The sequence below is a fragment of the Aedes aegypti genome, chromosome 3 (assembly GCF_002204515.2).
Source record: "Aedes aegypti strain LVP_AGWG chromosome 3, AaegL5.0 Primary Assembly, whole genome shotgun sequence".
Classification (NCBI taxonomy): domain Eukaryota; kingdom Metazoa; phylum Arthropoda; class Insecta; order Diptera; family Culicidae; genus Aedes; species Aedes aegypti.
The window spans coordinates 360,309,614-360,332,658 of record NC_035109.1 but is presented as its reverse complement, the minus strand read 5'-3'; the positions used below and the strand labels follow the sequence as shown (position 1 = coordinate 360,332,658).

The following is a 23,045-nucleotide window of genomic DNA, read 5'->3' as shown; positions in this document are numbered from 1 at the left end:
CCATACATTTCTGAAGGTGCCAAAATTTTGTAAATCGGGCTTAGGACAGCCGAGATATAGTGGGTTGAATTAAGCGTTCCAACTGATTTTGAGGCTTCGTCGTCAGTGTGTTAAGGTAGTCAATAGAAGATTTTCAAAATGATGGAAATGAATAGGTGGATAGGCGTCGCAAGGGAGCGACGAGAATTAAATTTTATTGGGTGGTGAAAATTGAGCAGGCCATTTTAGAGTCAGTAATAGAGTTTCCAATTTTCCCGGGATTTGACTTCCCGGGAAATGGGAATGAAAATTTTCATTTCCCGGGAACAATTACATTCCGCAAAATCAGTTTATCACCACTTGAACAGAATATGACAATGATCGATCACCACGTGCGCAGCGATTTTCTGGGCTTCGCATTGCAAATGTCGAGAACTTTCTCCGTGTTGGTAAACATTGCCACATTATCAAACGACATCCATATAACAAATTTGGTCTTGTGTTTGAAATAACTGATTAATCGCGAGTTGAAAAGGTTGCAACAATGTTGCGCCCTGTGATTTTCATGACAATTTTGCTTTTGATTGTATCCCTATCCGCAAAAGTTGGAATAAACGGTTGTGAGCGAGCTTGCTTTTTTATTTGCTTCTCGTCTGTTTTGATGACTATTTGAATCATTGATGCATATGTATGTTATATTTTAGACCAGTAAGTGTGTTCGGTTATTTTTTTTTTTATGTAATTTATTTGCATTTCTCCAAGAAAAATTTCTTGGCTTCGTTTTATGCTAGGATTCAAAACAAAAAACTTTATAAATTTAGGCATATGTCCATGTGGAGGTCTAGACAATATTTATTAAGTTCAAATAATATTTGCCAACATTTAATCAATCTTTTCGAAAATTGTAATTGTTATCTTCAATAGAAACCATGAAAACTTTACAACCCTACTCAAATCATGAAATAGATCTCTAGAATCTTCCTTTATTTTGTGTCGCATATAAACATTCTTGGAAAAACAAATAATCAAAAACATATGCATTATTCTATAACTATTTGATTACGAAAAACAACTTAAAAATGGAAAGTAAATTGAACAATGGTTTTCATTTGAATATAGATGGTAAATTCTTTATTGAAATAGAGCTTCCCAGGAAATACGGGAATGTCGGGAAGCAGGAATTTATTTCCCGGGAAATGTTCCCGGGATTGGAAACTGTAGTCAGTAAGTATCAAAGCGTCCTGTATTCTACCTAGCTTTGACCTTTGCTACCAACACAGGCTATGCATAAAAGAGAAACGGTTAATTTTGGTAATTGCATCGAAATGATATTAAAGCAGCCTTTTACCCGGGCTCATTGATTCCACTGAGGAAACGCAGGGTTCCGCCAATGATGATAAGATTTTTTGAATATGGAGGATTTAGGTAGAAGATCTTGAACTCTATTAGGAGATCAAGGTTTCCTTCCAAATCGTAAAGAAAAGAGACTGCCTAGTTTTGCCAGAAACTATTAAAGATTGCGAGCTCGTTCTCAAACATCTTGAAGAAAAGAAACACAATTTTTTACTTATGACTTCAAAACTGAACGTTTATTGAAGGTCGTCTTGAAAGGATACCCAAGTGACTATAAGAGATCATGGAAAATGTAATTTAATTTGATTTTATCCAGTCCAAGTAATCATTATAAAAAAGAGACCCCAATCTGGCTTTTTCAAGAATATTATTCAGTTCACTTTAACAAAAGTGATGTGAATAATATTGAAGCTTCAGAACAGGGTATCCCAACAGGTGGTCCGCGAATCTCTAGGGGCCGTGACGACTTCTCAAGGGGTCCGCGAAGCCATTTGTGATGATTGATGAATTAAAATAACCAACTTCGCTTATTCCACAAGAATGCATTGGTAACAAGAGTCCAATTTTTGATATAGCAAGTGATTTAAAATAAAACTCATGTGGTCAATAAGCGATTGCAAGCCTTATTTTCTCTCACTGGCTTTGCTTTAAAATTTCCCAACACAAATTTTTAAATAAAGCAAAATTTGTTTCTAGAGCCTTGTGAAATTCCTGGGGTATATTGAACTTGATTTTCGATGATTTTTAAGCTTTCCCAACAAAACCATTAAAAATATCTTAAAAAACGATTGACGCGATTAAAGCAGTTCAAATTTTTTACTGTTTCCACAAATTTAAAATTTATATCTATCAGCAATTTTTTTAATGTGATTCTTAGTTGATATCTGTAGTTGTATAAATGGCATTTGTTTGCTAAACACTCGAAGAATATCTGTCGAAATTGTTTCAGAGGTGATGATAAGTTGGTATCTATGGTATCAAAAGGAAATGTATTGGCGAGAATTTTGCTGATTCTGGTGAAATTCTTGGGTATACCTCTGGAAATTGTTCAAATCTTGTGATGATCATCAAACTCTTGCGAATATTTTTGATAAATTAATGGCGAGAGTTGCAATGTTTCTAACTACGTGGCATACAATATTTTTATGTATTTTGGGAAGATCCTCTGGGAACTTTGGGAAGTTCCTTATAGAACTTTTGGAGAGATGGGGCTTCACAGCGTTGTAGCAGAATATTTACATATGTAAATTTTGACTGCACCTGCCAAGAATATCTGTTAATTCATAATGAGATCTTTCCTTTCATTTAGATTTTGGGAATTCAGGGTACACGGGATGTTTGAGGAACTCGAAAGGGGATCGCAGCTTCAAAAAGGTTGGAAACTGCTGCTGAAAAAAAGTAAGACTTATGTGCGATGTTCGTGTGGCATGGGAAGTTTATTAGTCTTTCTTGTGCATGGGGTAACTTTTGGCCAATCAGCACGGTAAAGGAGCTGTAACTTTGTAGAGAAAAGAGATAGAAATTTGAAAATTTCTGACTTTTCCTAACTTCTGAAAACAAACATTTTCGTGCTGAAAGAAGCTTTCAGCTACCTCTAGGAGCGGCGCTACAAAAAAGTGGCACATTGTGACACAAATGACCAAAATGAAACGCTTTCAAAAATCAATACTTGAACCAATTTTCGTTCTTAAAGCTTAAGATGAAAGATATGGAACCCTAGAATAGAACTTTGGACAATTTTATGAGCATGGCCATTCTGAGCACAATGGCACAAGGTCAGTTAAAACCGGTTTCAGAAGGAACTGATACATACCATATGTAACGTGAGAATACAGCATGCGAACCCCTGAGCATGTGTCGGAGTTAGCTTTGTGTATGCATTGTTCACTATTAGTTTTCACTGTATCGCCAAATGTCAACTATAGGTAGTGCTAGTGAAAACAAGCGACAGAATGGCTGGATCATAATTATTTTATTCTAAGAGATCACCGAATATGTAAGTTGTACTATATGTTTTATATATTAAGATTAATAAAGTATTATTTCCAGCTTTGTAGCATGTGGTAAAATCAAACTCAGCGTTTTATTTACCCTGCTGGAAGAGCGGTGATTCTGCCTTGTTTTCAACACTACAAAGATATTCGAAGTTCAACCCCAAGCGGAACAATACTCACGTTATCATCCTATGGGTAGGATACCTCGATCGAATGTTTAGTTTGGGCGAAGAATGGTTATCAAACGTGCAAAACTAATAATCAATTCATCATAATAACGCGACCTGTGGAAACTGGACGAGGCGATACTAGAGCAGCGCACCATTTACACGCCAATCAACTTGCAATGTAAGGTCGTTCGTAAACTAGTTTTAATGCATGTCCCACAAGTTTCTGCTGAAAGCACCATGTCGATGGATTAGATTGTTTCCTTGTAGCCGTTAACCTACAATTCTCACGCAAGCTCATCTATTCTAAAAGATGAGAAGATGTAAAACTTCGATGACTTCGGGCACGAAGTGTTACGGGGGGGAGTGTAACGTGAGAATGCAGCATGCGAACCCCTGAGCATGTGTCGGAGTTAGCTTTGTGTATGCATTGTTCACTATTAGTTTTCACTGTATCGCCAAATGTCAACTATAGGTAGTGCTAGTGAAAACAAGCGACAGAATGGCTGGATCATAATTATTTTATTCTAAGAGATCACCGAATATGTAAGTTGTACTATATGTTTTATATATTAAGATTAATAAAGTATTATTTCCAGCTTTGTAGCATGTGGTAAAATCAAACTCAGCGTTTTATTTACCCTGCTGGAAGAGCGGTGATTCTGCCTTGTTTTCAACACCATATTCAGTAGTTTTAACGCATGCATGGTACGCCGGTTGAATTTCATGGGTTTCCAGTCCGATTTACAAGAGAATCGAGAGGACCTATAACTAGATGTGGCCGGGTTTTGTCGGAGTATTCCGGAACCGGTTCCAGTAGGATGTGATGTGGACATTTTCAGACCATTAAAAGTCATGATTTTTCATCCAGATCTAAATAGACACCAAAAATTGAACATCAAATTATTCTTCTTGTTGCTGACGTTATGTCCCAACAGGGATAAAACCTGTTTCTCAGCTAAATGACCTTACGAGAACTTATACAGTTATTTTTAGTGCCAAACGCTCAAGTGTAGGCCAAAAACACTTAAAACTACAAATGAACTTTAACACTTCACTTTTTGCAAAAAAAAAAAAAATAAAATACTAAAATCACTAAGGTGAGCAAATACCTTTAAACTCTAATATGTGTTGCTTATCTTGACAGATAGGCCTATTTCGTCTGCGACTTACAGACTTCTTCAGTGTCGAGTGCTCGAGTTACAAGTCTGTAAGTCGCAGACGAAATAGGCCTATCTGTCAAGATAAGCAACACATATTAGAGTTTAAAGGTATTTGCTCACCTTAGTGATTTTAATATTTTATTTTTTTTTTTGCAAAAAGTGAAGTGTTAAAGTTCATTTGTAGTTTTAAACATACTCTAATAATCCCTCCCAAAGTTTAATATAAAAAAGTGTAGCAAAAACACTTTTCTACTCAATTTTTCAGTGTTTTTCGTTTATCAAAGAGACAATTTTTTGTATGTTTTTTTTTTACATTTTGTCACACACCTTGGCTTAAACTGAAAATTTGGAGATATTTTGTTTTCCGTGTCCTTTACGAAATGTCAGATAGAAACAACCCCAGTGATAAAACTAAAACCCCTGTGGTGTTTTTGTCGACTAAGCGAACGTCAAATATGATCATAAGTAACAAAAGTTTTTTTTTAAAAAGACCTCATTCGATCTGGAATTTCGCCATGATTCGCTCTTGGGGTTCCTCCATGATATTTCTATAGCAGATATTTAAAAGACAATTTACACCATCTTCAGCCAAAGGCTGCACAGACTGAACTATCACTAACATTAGGCAACGGACAACACGAAACACCCAGAAGCCCAGTGATGAATTATTCGTTTGTCGAAAAGTTTCCACCGACTGCAGTGGGAATCGAACCCACACCCCGTGGCACAATACGCCTAAACGACTGACGCCGCTAACTGCACGGCCACGGAGCCGACCATTCTAAAGCGGTTTTGCCAGGAGCTTCTGAAGGTGTTTCAGCCGAAATACCGCCAGTGATTCCATTATAGATTCCTCTAGTAAAATCTTTACTGAGATTTCTCCAGGATTTTTTCCAAAAGTTTCTCGGGAAACTTTTCCAGGAATTATTGTAGAGATTACTTCAAGGACTTCTTAAAAGTTTCTTCAAGGGATTTCTCCTGATATTCCTCCAAAAATTCTTCGAGAAAACCTTTAAGGATTCCTCTAGAAAAAATTGTTACATAAGTTGAATTAGTATGTTATTTGGTTCAACTTAGTAGAGTGTTTCCAAGAAGAACTCTTGGATTACTCTTGCAAAGATTTTATTGAGGAATCTCTGGAGGAATACAAGAAGAAATCGTTTAAATCATTCCTGGGATATCTCCATAAAAATTTCGGAGTATTCCTGGAAGCATTCCTGAATAGATCCAAGAATCCAAGTAAAGATTGTGCTGGGGGAATCTATGAAATAATCACTGGAGACATTCCTGCATGAAATTTTTGCAAATTTATTTTTTATTTATTATCATTTTATTGGTTCTACATCTTCAACACTTATGGTTGCACAGATTTTGACTCAATCTAGATTTCTTATCCTGCTAGCGAAAAGATATCGCAGCAAGCCGCGCGCGTGAAAGGCTGCTTTCGTTTTCTCTCACGTGTTTGCTCGATTTCGGGTAATTTACATTTCGGCTCAGTTTTGGCTGATTTGTTTTTATTATAGTGAATGGTGATCTACAAATTTTTGCTTTCCGAAACATTACCGTGGTGAATCAAAATCCGGACGGTACCAATATCCGGACACTCTGTTAATATTCATTAATTTCAGCTCAATTTGAATGTTAATATGTTTGAAATTTATTCTTACTCTTTACTTTAAACACTGAAGATTATTTACTATCATTTCAATCTAGTTAACATTGCCAAATAATTATTAAAAATAACAATAAGTTAGATGTTTCTGTCGGACGTCATTCCATCGCGGTTCATTTTAGTTCAAGTTTAACGATCTCTGCACGCATGAGCCAAGGTACGAACAACGTATAGATAAATGAAAAGTGCGTGAAGTAAAACATTGTGGAGTGTTTTGAACAAAATTAAGTGCAAAGTTGTACTTTCACTGTTCGATAACTGGTGTGAAAAATGATGCAAATGTGTATTTAACAGTGTATAAAGGGACTGTCCGGAATTACGAGCCATTGATTTTAAATCCGGACAGCGTGTGAAAGACCCACTTTTCACTAGTGGAACTGTTTTTTTCATAGAAGATAAAATAAGAGAAGACTTGAAAAGTATACATTAACAGTTGTGAGTTATCAGAAGACGGGACAATTTAAGATTAATCGCGTATATCTTTCGTTATCACAATCAAGCCACACGTAAAAAGGCTCGAACAACACGCGCTTTGGTTCAAGTAATTAAAGCTCTAATTATAGTTACGTTTTGTTCTTCGTGACATTATAGGGAAAATACATACATCGAATTGATATAAGAAAGATATTTAAACAAGTTTGTGAAGTTTTCTTGAAAAGATATACAAATATTTCATATTATATCATATGTGTCCGGATTTCGATTCGAAAGTGTCCGGATTTAAAAACATCATTTGCATTAGGTGTCCGGATTTAAAGACAAGATAGACTCCAATGTTTTATTAATTTATTTGTAAAAATCATGAATAATTCCAATAATTCCATGACTTTGATAACGATCTGAAGTGTAAGAATGTGCTACATAATTAAACATTGCCAAAATTCTAACTGAACATACTTAAATCGTAGTTTGAACATTCATGTCGTCTTAAGCGTCCGGGTATTGATGCACCACGGTACTGTGTTGGATTTTTGGCCGGAAAATAAATTCAGGAGGCAGGCATCTGGTGAGTTTGTATTTTTTTAGTTGTATTTAACCGGAATCTGATTTTTGTGCTCGGAGTGTGAGTAGGCTTTCACTTGGCTATTCGCATTCCTATTGAACATTTTTTGAATTTATCCAAAAACTGTGAACAGTTCGTCATTAAAAATGACGGCGTTATACCGTTGCTTTTTTCTATATTTTTATTGCATAGATCGCCACGAAAGATGACGGCACGTTTTTGATTCGAATAATTTTATGATACAGTACTGGTACAGATTACATGCATCACATTACATACCAAGGTAAATCCTGAACATATAACTTTTTATCCCATCTCTTCCCACTAAAAACTTCTCCTGTGACAATCATGGAGATGCAGAGGTGATCTCGGTCTCTAGTAACAATAGTTGTCACACCAACATCCCTTCCCTTCCCCGATGACGTGGCCGGTGCCGTTATTGATTTTTTGAAAATTGAACTCTCGAATTGTACACATTGAGAATGGTTCGCTAGTCCCAACTACCTTTCATTAATTCTCTGTGCAATTTCGAATGATCTGGTCAATCACGGAGTAGCAACTACGAATTGTACGGTCATCTATGCTTATGCTTATGTTATACTTATTTCTTATCCTCCTAGCGAAAAGATGTTTAGAGATTTTCAGGTCAAACATATCGGAAACATCATTGAATAATCTACAACTATCGTCAAAAGGGTAAAAAATAAACTCTTGAACACCGAGATACGGACAAAGCATTTTTGAATATTGTTTTAGGATGAAACCAAATTTTTGTATGGGAGTGTACACATAGCAGTTATTACTGAAATTTATTTAACACCTAGATTGAAATTCAAATGAGATCCAAACTTTTTTGCTCATCGTTATGATTAACTGGATGGATTATGTGATGGAGTTGCTATCATCATTCATAGGCGTATAAAACATCAACAAGTTTAGTTATTTGAATCTAAAGCTTCTGCTTCAGCTTTTTACAGTTACTAAAACGGTTTACGACTTAATCGTCTTTCTGTAGCATCAATTTGCTTCAATAATTCTATATGTGCTTAGTGAATAAACTAATTTCTAGCAATCACAAGTTTGGCTTCTTCTTTTCACAACGGAGAAACAGTGAGCTTCTTTAACGTAAGTTTCCACTGAGTCGTTCGGTAGAATTTTAATAAGATTCTCTATGAGCGTGTTACCCGAGCAAAGTCGGATAACTGGATGATATCAAAATGATAACAACTTTTATTATCACTGTTATCATTTTTATATTATGTAATCAATGATAACAAAATTTGTTATCGTTGTATCCGTGACAGACATTTTTGACAACAGGTCGATAACAAAATTTGTTATCACACAATTTTTCGATAACATTTTTATAAAGTGTATGTTATTGGACAAAATTACAAAAAAAAAAATATTTGAAGCGTAAGTTTAATCCAAAACACGCATCACTCAATTTTTTCCTTGATTTATGAGCAAATAATAAAAAAATAAAAATGGTGATGCAAATTTGATTATCAACTTGAACTCAGTGATAACATAATTTACTATTACTTTGTTATTCGCCAAACAAATTTGAGTTCTCATTTTTGTTATGTTGGCTGTTAATTCAGCCAAAATGATAACAAAATCAATTATCAAATTACGATAACCAGGCAACAAGATTTGTTATCATTTTGCTATTTAACTTTGCTCGGGTATAACCCTTCATTCCAATAACTATGAAAAATATTTAAATATGAAAAAAAAACAGCCTATGATTAAAAGAAGAAAAAATCTCTAATAAAAATTTAAGCTAGTGTTAAGCAAATAATTGTTCTATGAGTACAACTATAAAGAACTGCGGATAATTTAAAGAAGGTAAAATTCCCAATTAAAATATATGCTAAATTATTGCCAATAGTAATGAAACCTGTACAAGTTGAAAGAATAGCCTATGTTTAAAAGAAGGAAAAATTTCTTATGAAATTATCGAAAGCATTTTAAACCCTAGCACACCGTTCGGTAGCCCAGAGACGAACCAACCATGAGCTCAGAGTCTTGACGCAAATTCACAACTTCGTCCTGAATGAACGGATAGTTTTAATTATTCTCTTGACGCACTTATAAAGCGATAAACATGACGTCCCGCCACAAATTAAATAGCAAATCAGTTATTGGGCCACACTTATGGATCCTACACATCAGCGTTGAAAAAAATTGTCTAATTTTTGGTTCGTAATTCGGTTAAACGGCCGCACACCGCTTGAAACTGACTTTTTTATGAGTGCTCTTCAGGATATTTTTCAATCCAAAACGATATGCATGTCCACATCGTGGGAATTTGAATTACAAATCTGTGCAATTGAGTATCAAGTGGCTCGGTAGCTTAGTTGATAAAGCGCTCGTCTAGCATACAGGAGTCGTAGGTTTGAATCCTTCTTATGAACGTGGATTATCGGCCATCTCCGCACAAGAGTACGATGTAGAGGGGAAGTGGTGGTGAACAGGAATGGTAAAACAAATTTTTATCATGCACGGACTATTTAGAGCATAAATCGGAGTATTCGGGTTAAAACAGAGGTCAGTTGAATTTAAAATATCACGTTTGAAAATGAGAACTGACGTAACTTTTAGCTCGGAGGGCTAGTGGTTTTTCAGTGAGGTGAATATCGTTCTAATATGATGTCATATTTGATACTTTTAAATTTCTTTTTGAATGGGTTACAATCCCTAATGGATATATTTTCGGATATGCAATGAAGTTTTATGCATGATGTTCATTTTACCGCGAACAGCTGTTCATTTTACCCATATAGTGCAGGTAAAATGAACATTTGCATCGTTTTTTAGCTATTTTAGTCTGAATTCGTGTCGCTGCTGTAGATAACATCCCTATTTTTTTTTTAAGTTGAGCGATAGAACTGTGCAAATTCCTTGTTTTTTTTTTATCACAAACAAGATGATATCCAAACAGGGGTTCGTAGCCTTGAGGTTACGCTTTCGCTTCAAAAGCGGAAGGTCATGGGTTCAATTCCCAGCCCCTCCACAAAAAAAACGTCCAGCCATCAGAAGACGCCGCACGGAGGACCATGCTTTGATGAGCACATCTATCCTCGAAAGTCATATTAAATCCCGAACTCAATCCGTGTTCTTGGAGCTCCCACTATCTCATTTTCTTTTAATTTTGCCTCCACACATGTGAAATTGCCCAGGTGGAGTACACGAACATTATCGACTGGTCGGCCAAAGGGCAGATTGCGGCTATCTTCAGCAAGAAGCTGGTGATCTGGACCCCGAACACCGAAGTGACGTGCGCCTACTGTGCCCTATATACGACGGGGATTGCGTTCAACCCGGCGGGAGATGCGTTGGCGATGGCCACGTTTACCATGTCGAGGCCGGTTCTCCGCCTGTTAAATTGCCTTCGACCGAACGTCAAGGCCAACGTTTCGCAGATGAAGATTTTCCCCCATCTTGATACAGATATCAGCTGTTTGGCCTGGCATTCCAGTGGTCGATACATTGCATGCGGTCTCGGCAATGGACAGATTATGATAGTTCGCTCTCGCGATTTTGAAATCATGCCGGGCGTATCTGGGCCGGTACACTATTACAGGATTGTCATGGTCAAGTTCTCTGCGACGTCCAAATATCTGGCCTCGACGGATGAGTCCGGCCGGTTGTACATCTGGAGCTGGAATGGCAACGGAGAGTTGCGTCCACTGACGGCCTGGGTTAGCAGTGAAGGAGTGGCCTCGGTCTTCGATTGGCATCCGTGGCGCGAGGAGGAGATCATTATCGGTAAGATTAATTGTGAGCTAAAAGTTCAAATCGGTGAATGAGATCGTGCTAAATGGCTTTAACTATATTAGCTGATACGGAGCCCGTCACGATCGCAGTGTATCACGTGGCCAGCAAGCAGGTGCTCTCGTTTCATCGCCGTCGCAACGTAGACTGTCTTATCACGGCGCTGGCATTCAATAAGATTTCCGGCGAGCTGGTTGTTTCCTACGCCTATCCTCGTAAGTACTAATTAAAGACGATTAAAATTAAATGTCCGCTACCAGTTGCAGCTGCTGCTGCTTTTTGAGACGCACTATGGGCCGGAAATCGATTTCGCGATAACATTGCAAACTCTTTTTTTCTGAACAGCACTCAATCTAGAAGGAATACAACCTCAAATATAACAATATTGTGTTTAGATACATATGAATTTCAAATTTAATTTGAAAAAAAAATGCAAGATTTTTAATGGCACAACCTGAATTTGATCACCTAACTGTTCAAAATGAGTTCCATGAAAAGCACACTACATTGCGTTAGACCGTTGAATTATCCATTAGTACTAATTTGAAATTTTATTTGAAAATAATTGAACTTTTGTCGAGAAATTCTTATATCTGGGCCATAGCGAGATGGGATCAATCGCAGAGCTGGAATTTACGATCCCAAGGACGATAAGCTACGGCTTACAGGTTCCTCTACTTTGTGGTAAGGGTAAACTTTTTCAATCACAGTCCGACCAACCGTGACCATTTTATAGCATAATTATGGAATTATGTATTGATTCGGTGAAGCCAATAATCAACGCAGGGGTTGATTATTTTTCTGTAATTGCAAAACGCCCTTTCCCATTAGAGGGACCCTAGGAAAGGATTTAACGATGTCGCAGCTTGGACTTGGACTGCTTTATGCTATTTGGATGGTCTGTTTAATTATATGTCAAAATATTAATCGGAGCAATTTAATTAAAAAATAATATCTACTTATTTGGTCTGAGGAATGAAAAGAGGTGGTACAGCATTATAGTGATGTCTTATCAGCAGTATGTTTTGTTGTATGTTTATTTACAATGATCACTTTTACGGTGATCTATAATTAAGTTTTATTCGTTAACGTTAATAGTTTTTGATTGAAATAACTTCCTCTACCATAAAGTAATGTTTCTCGATGCAATTGGTTATGCAGGCCACCTAACGAAAAAAAATGACACATGATTAACCTTTGTGCTGTCGCGCTGTTGTACTTTGTACAACACCCTTGGTTTTGCGAATATCTTAGAAGTCTGACCACTTAGATAGATGACGTCTTCGGCAAAATTGATCAGTAGCTTATGGGCTATCATTATTATAGCCAAGAAATTCGGGATTTTGCCACTAGGCGGCGCTAGTGAGCATTAAGCTCTTGTTTCCCAGATCTCATGATCCTGACCACTTAGAAAGATGGCGTCTTCGGCAAAGTTGTTTGGTAACTCAAGGACTATCATTATTTGAGCTAGTTGATTCAAATTGCTGCCGCGTTACAAAAATTCGCGCGACGACCGAAAGGTTAAGATGTATGCATTTGAAAGATTATCTATAGCATATTAAATTTTATTTACACTGTCAAGTCCAGGGCAATATTTACAGAAAAGTTTCAAAAGAACATTCAATACTGTTTTGACCCAACCATTTATGCCTCATATAAATTCCAACAAATAACTCTATCAATCGAACCAGTTCAACTTTCCTCGAGGGTTCATGATTAGCCATAAATGGAATGCCACAGCCACCCATCAGTACACGCGCTGCTAGGAACTACTCAGCAAGCAACAATATCAGTTTCTACGGTGATAAAACGATCGCGATATGCCAAAGTTTGCGATATTCAGAACAACGCACAGCAATTTCTCCATTTAAATTTCCAATACGGTGCGATTAATCTCCCATTCCGTAGCTTCACGTGTATATCGTGAACTTCCAGCTAAAAACGCAAATCGCGGAGACACTATATATATATATATATATATTTGAATAACATTTAGTGCATAAATTTAAAGCTATCCGTTTGGACATTTCTCACCGAAATTTTACTGAATTTATTGGACAGAGTTCTTAAAATAGCCTATTAAATAAGAGGATTTTTATAATTTTAAAATTTGTAATTCAAAAACGGTGCCGTTGATTACAATGGTGTCTTCTATAAAGTTTCAGTACATAATAAAAGCTGCCAGATAAAATGCTCTTAGAGAAAAAATCTTGGAGAATCAATGAAAAATTTATTTTGTTTTAACCATACCCATCGATGTTTTATATTATTCTTGAAAAAACTCATGTCTAGCCCTAATTTTGGCTTCATAGTCTAGAATGGTCAAATGTTTAAAATATTTTTATCAATTTTCAAATTATAGGTTATATGCAAAATAGGTCTCAATAGCAAATTGTTGAGATATTCCATATAAAATCTCGATCGACATGTTTGATCCTGCCCTCATCGATTGCCACCGCAGGAGCAAGCGTCAAGGTCGAAGGATCACAACTAACTCAACCTCAAATAAACATAATCGAGGAAAAGTATGTGGAAGTTTCAAAACTACTTAAGGAATTATGCATTGAGGAAATTAATTATTGTCAAACTGCATAAGATAACATGTAAAATAGTTTTATCAAAACAACATTCCCCATGTATTTTTTTAATTTATTTTTATTATTTACGCTGTACAAAGTTTATGCGTTTGCCCATACTGCCGTTCTACGCATATTTTCCCCGCGGTTCATAAGGTTTACATAGAAGATGGGATAAGTAGGCGTAGAAGATGGGATAAGTAGGCGAGAATGACAGAATATTTCCTTCTTTTGACTGTTTATCGTTCTTTCTCGTCACCATTTTTCGGGGAAACCAGTCATTCGGGGAAATGGCATTCGGGGAAAAGTAGCACAATCACTTCGATGATTGTGAACGTACTTCTTATGTCTTTTTGTTTTATTATGCCGCAATAATTATTGGCGTCCATTCTTCTATTGGTTTAATTATAAATTTTGCCTTCTTTTGAAAATAGGCTGTTCTTTATATATATATATATTGTTTTAAATTTTATTATTTAGTAAAGATAAATGTTAACCATTTTTATATTTTGCTGTTTTATCAATTCTTGCCAGATGTGTTGTTAGAATGATAATTACTTTAGAACCTGCCAATATTCAACATATCCTTATTGGGGCAAACGCGTGATCTCCTTCCGAGATATGCTGGAAAAATATTATTTCAATCAAAAATTTTCCCTTCTTTCGATAATAGACGGTGTCAATATAAATTCTTATTTTGGAAGTGTACATCAAACTTCCAAAATAAGAATTTATATTGAACCGTTGAATAGTTTTGCCACAAATATTTTTTTAAGGTGTGCTGTTCATTTGAGCTATGCTGTGAAAAGATTTTTTCACGATAGAGCCTTAAACATTTTAAACAAAAAACATGTGCTCTCTATATACGAGAGCTATTTTTGCATTAAGTCGCATTGATAGATCTTTGGATTAGAGCTTTTGATATTTTGCAATAAACAATTCATTCTTTTATCAAGTAATTTTTATCGAGTGTTACGTCCGAACTGGGACAGAGCTTGAACTGTATATATTCTATGAGCGTTCCCTTGATGACTAACTGCAAACTTTCTTTGCCAATTTACTGTTTTTAAATATGTTTATCGCAACAAGCTCAAAGATACTCTATGTTCTGGGATGTAGAGACCCGTCATGAGTTTTATTTAGTCATGCTCTCTAATGTCACAACAATTTTTCAAATTCTTAGTTTGGAAAATCTGTGAACGAACACCCCGCTTGTTTAGAACCTACCAACATGTTTTGCTCTGGGCTTGGTGGTGTTGATCTCGGTGAAAGCTTAAAAAATGCTGATATTTATTTAAGTCATTATGCCAAATGACCATTATGCCAAACGAAACTACGCCAAACGGCCTTAGGCCAAACGACTTTATGCCAAATGGGGTACAATCCGAACCCATCACTTTTTCACTACTGTAACGCGCGACATGTTTGATCCTGCCCTCATAGACCGCCCCAGTAGAAGCAAGCGTCAGGGTCAAATGATCAAACACTACTCCGCGAATCCTAATTCCTAGAATGGTATTACTTCGTATTCCATGATCACGGGACAATGTCGTTCAAGGTAATAAACACATTAAACAGTTAGTTCACTCGGGTTTATAAAATTCCGGAAAATGAAATTCGGTGTTAAGGTTCACAATCTTCTCAAGAAAGTTTTGATACTTAAAGAAGACATGTAATGTTAAGCTCTGCAAGTGTTATGATTTTAAAATCAATGAAACCAAATAATAATGCTTGTTTCTTACTTTCATCAATTTCTGTGGCTTTCTCTTCACGGGTTGAAAAATTGTAGATTTGTGCAAAATCTAAATGTAGTAATGTATGCTACAAATGATCATAAAAGTATTGGCAGTGGTCAAGAGTTCAATAGTTTGGCCAATAATATAATGGATTCAGCGATTGAAGTTCAAGTTCTAGGGCATTACAAAATTAACCAGAACAGCCGAAGGGGTAGCTAGTTGGATTTTTTTAATAATAATTATGTCACAAAAGTGGCTCCGTAATGCCTTACAGCACTTGAGCCTCTGAAAAATTAAACAATTGTGAAAGACTTTGGCGACATGTAAGTGCAACATTTGAACATGCCCAACGGTATTAGAATACCTAATTATTCTATTACAAATTAGTGTTTTCGATGCTTACACCTAAAAAAGGGCGTAACTCCAAATTTCGTTTATTTTCTCATTCAAAACTCCACCAAGAAGTTAAAACTAAGAAAAAACATCTTTGAACAAAATTTTGATGGTAGGGTTAACGCACTGGTTTTGGCCAGCCTATGAGAAAATGTCAATAAAAATTAAATGAGGTGCCAAATTTATACTACATATATGTCAAATGCAAGCTTTCAATCCATATTATGTGTGTAAATATCAAAACTGAGCTTTAACCATTTTATCTTCGGTTCCTAAATTGGCCAATCGCATTGATTTCTCACGAGAGTGGCCAAATTAGGAGTGCCCTGGCCAAATTGGGTGTATTGCAGTTAAAATTATAAGAAAAATGAATTGTTTTTCTTAGGTTTCGAATCAATTTGAACGAATGAATGTATGTAGCTCTATAATGTGAATGTGATCTATTGAACACAAAAGGTTCCATGCTGATTTGCTATGTAAAACGGGGTATAATCAGGTCTGTCCCACTCGGGCTCAGATTGGGTACCACAATGGTTATTCACTCGTAGTTATTAGATGATCCAGGAAATGGAACCTTGTTTTCTGAAACTGAAAAAAAAATCAAAGGTAAGGTTTTTAGTATATAGGAGTTATGTGTAATCTAACATGGATCCAGTCTATTTTAACTAGTAGTATTTTTTTATAGTAGTCCTTGGTATTCAGTGAAACTTTTTAGAAGACACCTGTTCAATCAAAGGCACCGTTTTTGAGTTTCAAATTTTGATAATCCTCTTACTTTATTAGCTCTTTCCAAAACGCAATCTAGGAAATTTAGTAAAATTTCGATGGAAAAAGTCATATCGAATAGCAGTCAATACATGCCAAAGATTCATGGTGGTTTATAAACAGTTGGTCTGAAAATATCATTTTTATTGGCGTTTTTAGCTGGGAATAGCGCATAAACACATTCCGCCCAACGTTGCTACACAAGATCGAACGAATGATTAATCTCTTTCCATTCCATTTCCATGGCATTGTGCTTCCCTTTTCACCGCTCCACAACTCGCAAATTCAGCGCAAACGGGTAAATCACCCGATATGTTGGTGCTCGCTTCGATGGATCGCGTCGTGGATGCCATGGAGAATCACGATGACCACGTTGCGCACCTTTTCTGGAGCCCCGACGGCAAACAGCTAGGTGAGAGATATGCCATTATTCATACACCACTAAAATAAATACCGCAATAATGACAAGGATCGAGAGCCATGTCCACCCCGTGGGGATGTTCAGGATCCCGTGCTTAACACTTTCACACAGTTGACTTTACGATTGTCTGTTTCAGCAAGTGCCGGCTGCGACGAAATGTTAACCATTTGGAATTTCTTCGGCACCTCTCCGAATGGTTTGCAGAAGGGTTTGTCCTCCAGCCAACCAAAGTCTCAAAAACGTAACAAGGAACTGATGGGCGGGTTCGATTATAGCTTCCTCTTCAAACCGATGCGCTAAACCGTAACAAACTCTACACGGTGTTTGCGAAAATAAAAGTAAGTATGAAATTTCACCATAAACTTGTTTAGATTACCCTTACTTTCATTTGTGAGTAAAATGGAAAAAAATCCAACAGAAGATCTAGAACAACATTTTTTTTTTATTTTTAGAATCAGCCTCACTTATTTTTTGTTATCAACTTGTTCTAGGAAACACACCGTGGCCTACATCTGCAACGCCAAACGGTCATGTCGTAGTCGTCGTCTTAAGCCAAAATGTGCAATTCGACCGCCAAGAAGTATCTAGTAGCAAGGTGCTCCCGCGGGGGCCTCCTGGTTGTTTGTTTTTCCTATGAGATATGACATGCTACAAGGAGCAACCCGCCCAGAAGCACCTCCAGCGAGACACGAGTTTCCACCACGGGGCGGGGAAAGACCTCCACACACCTCCGCGAACAACAGAAATCACCATCTCTCCTTCTCCATCTTGAACAACCGTCACTACTTTAGCTATCATTAGTGCACGACAGTCGAGGGCCAGACGCTGGACGTACATGTTGCTGTCTTCGCCGAACCTCTCCACCAGATATACAGATCCTCAGCCGCAAAGTCGACATCGATATTTTTATGCACAAGCAAATGGTCCCCCGATTTAAAGACAGAAAGCACAGGAGAGGGTAATTAAATTAAATATATAAATTCTAATTGAAAGCCACCCACGCGAGAAAGTGGCCGAAGTGTATGGCACCTCGCCGTTCGGAGCTCGCGGGGACACGCAAATTTACATACAAATGATATAGGGGCTGCCAGATTTACATAAATGCATATGATTTTTACCTCTTTTACAACAAATCAAACTCTTTTTATTGGCATTCGTCTGTCTTTGGGCTGCTGATGGTGATCGGACTCCTGTCGACGGGAGTCGAAGGTAAGTACGGGTATTGTTGGGCGATACAAATGATAAAATTGTTCAGCATTAGGTTGATTGCGAACAATCATTTTTGCGATTGCGAAAACATTTTTTTTTTTAATTCGTCGCTCAAAATTTATTCCGAAATCAAATTTTCAATTAGTTCTGAAACCCGGAACTAATTAGAAAAAAAAACTTGAATCAAGACAACATTGCTTTAAAGAATTTCAATCTTTTTGTTCAGGCAACAGATTGTGCGATATTTGCCAGAAAACCATTCGCCAGAAAACTATTCGCCAGAATGACATCCGCCAGAAAGTACCATATGCCAGAAAACCATTTGCCAGAAAGTACCATTCGCCAGAGAACCATTCGCCAGAATGTACCATTCCCCAGAATGGACCATCCTATAGATTTTTTTTTTCTTCAGATGAATCAATATTGCAATTGTAGGAGAAATAATCGAGCCAGAGCGTTAAAACATTTTGTGGAATTATTTTTGTTTGTAAACTCAAAAAAGTACAGGGTCTCTTGGACACCAGTTGACTTAATGAGCCAGCTTCGAATATCCGTTTTGGGGATTGTGGTTCAACGATCAAAATCAATATTTGAAGCTTTATAAACATGAATTGAAAAGACTGCACATAATCCTGCTGGACCGTGGAACTAGAAAGCAGAAAACATACAATGGAATAACAGTTGCATTCATTAAAAGCTGCTCCACTATGTATGCTTACTGATGTAAAGATTTTATATTCAGCAGAACGGATAATAAAGTAAGTAAATATGTCCCTATAAATTGGTATTATGGTTTAAAAGATTTCACAAGATATTCGCCCTTCTTTTCAGCTTTAAAATAAATGTTTTTTTTTTAATATTATTTAGTTTAATACGAAATTATTGTTTGGAATATTTGACAAGAAGTTCTCCCTTCTTTTCATCATAAGCTGTTCTTCAAAGTTTTGTTTCCTCTTAAGGGCTAGTTCATTGGATATTTATAAGATTATGATATACGTTGAAACTATTTGTGCCGTCTGTTCGATGAAGTAATTAATGCCGCCACTCGTAAACCAAAGCTACATTTACCATCCCAGACAACCAAAATGTACGTATAACGAAATCACCTGGAGGCTTTATATGTGCAAAACTTCACTTATAAGATGTCGCGAAAAGGCATTCTACGTACCAAAGTGGAGGCGATATGCGTGCATATATTATGTGATGAATAATAACATACAATGCGAGTGTATAAATATTCTACCGGACTAACCTGTGATCTTATGCGACTTAACTAATGATAACAAATGTTGATTTGACAGCTGCTACGGATTAATTCGACTTACTTTGTACGAGTGTACGAGATGAAACAAAATGTACAAATGATCTCAGAAAAGAAGTGTTTTATGCGAGGAAACTCATCAATCTGACGAGTTTATCCATGGTGTTTTGCGGGTTTGATGTAATTAGTATGAATAAACGAGTAGTAACGTGAACTTTCATGCGATTTCTGGTTGTCTGGGACAACAACTTTCAGGAGCTTTCAGACAAATTAAAACAGTTTTAAGTTTAATAAGAACATCCTTTATATGGAGAATGGAGAATTCTTATTTGCCCCAAACCATATCAAGTAGCGATAAGCAATGACCATTATCACTAAAAACCTTTTGGTCTATTTTTACCCGAAAGTTGTTCCCTCGAATATCTTTGCCCCGAACGTCAGTTATCCGAATGATACTTTTCCCCGCAATTCGTTCTCCAGAATTACCCGAAATTTGTATGGATCATAGTACAGGTCGGACTCGATTATCCGGAGACTCGAATATCCGGTGACTCGATTATCCGGGATTCGATAATCTGGAATTCGATTCTTGATGTTTTTGTTTTTCAATGTTTATGCATAAATCTGAGATAATTCAGTATTGCAATGTACAATATGAATGGTTTTGCAGTTTTGAACGTTTTTAAGAAAAGGGGGATTTGAAACAGTGTTTTTTTGTGTATGCCTGTCGTTTTTTTTTTATAAAGACCCCTACTGTTCCTAGAAATAAATATAAATAAAACAACGAAAAAAGATAATATTTAAGTTCTTTTATTGAAGATTTCCTGTTTTTTCTTCATTATTCGATTATCCAGAGTAAAAAAAATCGATACTCCGGATATTCGAGTCCAACCTGTATTAAGATAGAACCACCCCCTTCTACCCCCCTTGAACGACCACGTGGTTTATGGACGGCCCCAAAATAGATCCAGTTCAAAATAAAGAAACAATCTTCAGAGACAGAATGGTGAACTAGAAAGAATGATAAAGAAAACAAGAAAAAAATGCTGAGTTCGGAGAAGCTTTGAAGAACCGCTGATCAAAAAAGAAGGGTGCATATCATATGAACCCTGAAATATACAATAAGTAATGATAATTATGAGTGCCAAAACATTTTCGTGGAAATAGGCCATTTGAGCAAACGGGGTATTCAGGGAACTGGCATTTGTGAAACTGGTGTTCGGGGAATCAATATTTAGTAGAAAGTAGCACAACCCCAATAAACTGCCAATGGAAAAGCGAAAATTATCTGGTGGTTGTACGAGAAATTCTGTACAATACAATATTCTGATGAAGAACAGCTCGCGGTGAAAGGAAATGTCATTTTCTCAAAGTTAAAACTAGGTAAAATAGCTTAGAATATTCAGTATCAAAACCTCATAGGCAAAAATCTCACAAGATATGTAGAATAACAGTGTTATATTGTCTCTGCTCTGTGCACTAGCAGAAAGCCTTAAATAAAAAGAACGAGATTGTTAAAATGCTATTAATTCAATCTGATGCTCTCAAAGATGTGAAAAGTGACACAAGTCGAAAGTGTGACGGCCATCTTCGGATTCTGAAATATTTCACCATGCATTAATTGATCAAAATCGACAAGAAAAATAATTCTGGGGAATGGTACTTTCTGGCGAATGGTACATTCTGGCAAATGGTTTTCTGGTAAATGGTACATTCTGGCGAATGGTTTCCTGGCAGATGTCATTCTGGCGAATAGTTTTCTGGCGAATGGTTTTCTGGCAAATATCGCACAATCCAGGCATCATTATGTTCCTTTGCAATTCGTAAAGAAACTGTGAATGCTGAAATGAAGTCACTCAAACTTATTGTAAAAAGTTAGCTGCCATTATGTTATTCGTCTTTCAATAAACAAAAGCTATTCTTGTGATTTTTGTTATGGAAATCTTGCGCTCAGAAAACGTTAAACTACCACGTGAAAACATAATTTGATATATTTTTGAAAAAAAAAACATGTCAAATTTTGACAGTTTAACTTCGTTTGGCTCAATACGTGGGAATACTTTTCTACTCAGAGATAATTCCGTCAAGATTTTTTAAAGTAATTTAATTCAAATAGAGGAGAAATTTCATTGATCATAATAAAGAAATTGCAGAATCTTTAACCAATCCTAAATAATACGAATTTTATGTTCTCATTCGATGTTTTGGACATTTTTATACTAACACTAAACATTAATCAATTGAATGCATTATACAGTCGCCCTGGGAACAAAAAAAATAACAGAAAGATCGAGATATGAAGATATCGAGATATGGAGAGAGAGGAAATGTATGCAGACTGAAAGGACCTATGAAATCATCGACATATGGAGAGATATCGAGATGTGGAACATCGAGATGTGGAAAGTCGACTGTAGTAAAAGCCGTAACCACATAAAAGCAAATCGTAGTCGAATAAAATACTCACAAGCTTAAAAATTAAGAGTGAATAACAGCGCCAACCACGTTCTAACGGTCATCGGAAAAGGCAAAGAACCCCAGAAAACCACAAGTAGCATAAGAATTAGCATGAAAACTCGTTTATTTGCTCAAAACCGTCACACCCACACAAAGCTTTGACAGAATCCGCATAAAAAGCTATATTTTATGAGTTCATTTGCGCATTTTTTTTTTTGAAGTCATTTTACAAAGGAAGTCTAATCAATCCGTAGCAGCTTATAAATCAACTTATGCGGAAACTTTACACATATTTTTGGCATGATCCATTTTTGGCACCCCCTGATTTTGACAACAAAATGGATCCGTTTTTGGCAGCATGTTTCATTTACCACTAGAATATTTGTTTTGTATGTATTATCGTGTACACTGCTTTAGTCATCTAAACAACAGGTCAGCTCCGATTACATATCAGAGCCACATCTTTTTCGATATGCCCCAAATCCCACCAAATACGGGCTTACGTAGGTACGCGCTTATTCACTTCGGGATGGTCATTGGTCGTGCATTGGGAGCGTTTCATAGTATGATCACCACCAGAATCTCAACTAGAAACCAACCTGTTTTTTTCAGGCATTCATACAATGTAACCAGCCCACTTAAGTCTGCCAGTAGGTAATACGCTTAATGATAATCACTTTCCTTCAGATTTGGAAAAGCTCGTTTGAACAAAGTACAGGCACTGACATAAGAGGAGCAAAAAGTGACTCCTACGGAGTTTAAATAAATTTTGTCACACTGTTTTAGCTCGCTGTTCTTACACACCACAATAATAAAAACTAGTAAAGCAAACCCAAGCAGCACATATTGTTACAAGTAGCTTACAGCAACGGCTACTTAACATATTCAATAGTTACAATATGATACATTTGCAACATGGAAAAATACTGCTATGTAACCGAAAAAGCGCAAAAAGTCGAGCCTTATGTAACTTGTTTGTTCGTTACATAAGAAGTTTACAAGCGACTGCTATGTAATTTGTTGATTACGCATGGGTTTTCCTGCGACAAAAGAAATGAAACGGCGTTGAAGTTGTTGTAACTTTCTGACAGTTTTGGAACCGAACAACCGTTTTAG

The 23,045-nt window shown here is 36.5% G+C and overlaps 1 protein-coding gene across 2 annotated transcripts in view; it reads left to right on the top strand.

Moving 5' to 3' along the window:
• LOC5574077 (protein cortex) overlaps window positions 1-18,135 on the top strand; it is a 187,860-nt gene extending 169,725 nt beyond the window's left edge. For both annotated transcript variants that reach the window (XM_021852288.1, XM_021852289.1), the window contains exons 4-8: window positions 10,517-11,105; window positions 11,177-11,326; window positions 16,871-16,993; window positions 17,139-17,340; window positions 17,494-18,135. In XM_021852288.1, the coding sequence (XP_021707980.1) occupies window positions 10,517-11,105; window positions 11,177-11,326; window positions 16,871-16,993; window positions 17,139-17,302 (1,026 nt within the window). In that variant the 3' untranslated portion in view covers window positions 17,303-17,340; window positions 17,494-18,135. The remainder of the gene's footprint in view (window positions 1-10,516; window positions 11,106-11,176; window positions 11,327-16,870; window positions 16,994-17,138; window positions 17,341-17,493) is intronic.
• Window positions 18,136-23,045: the final 4,910 nt, after the last annotated feature.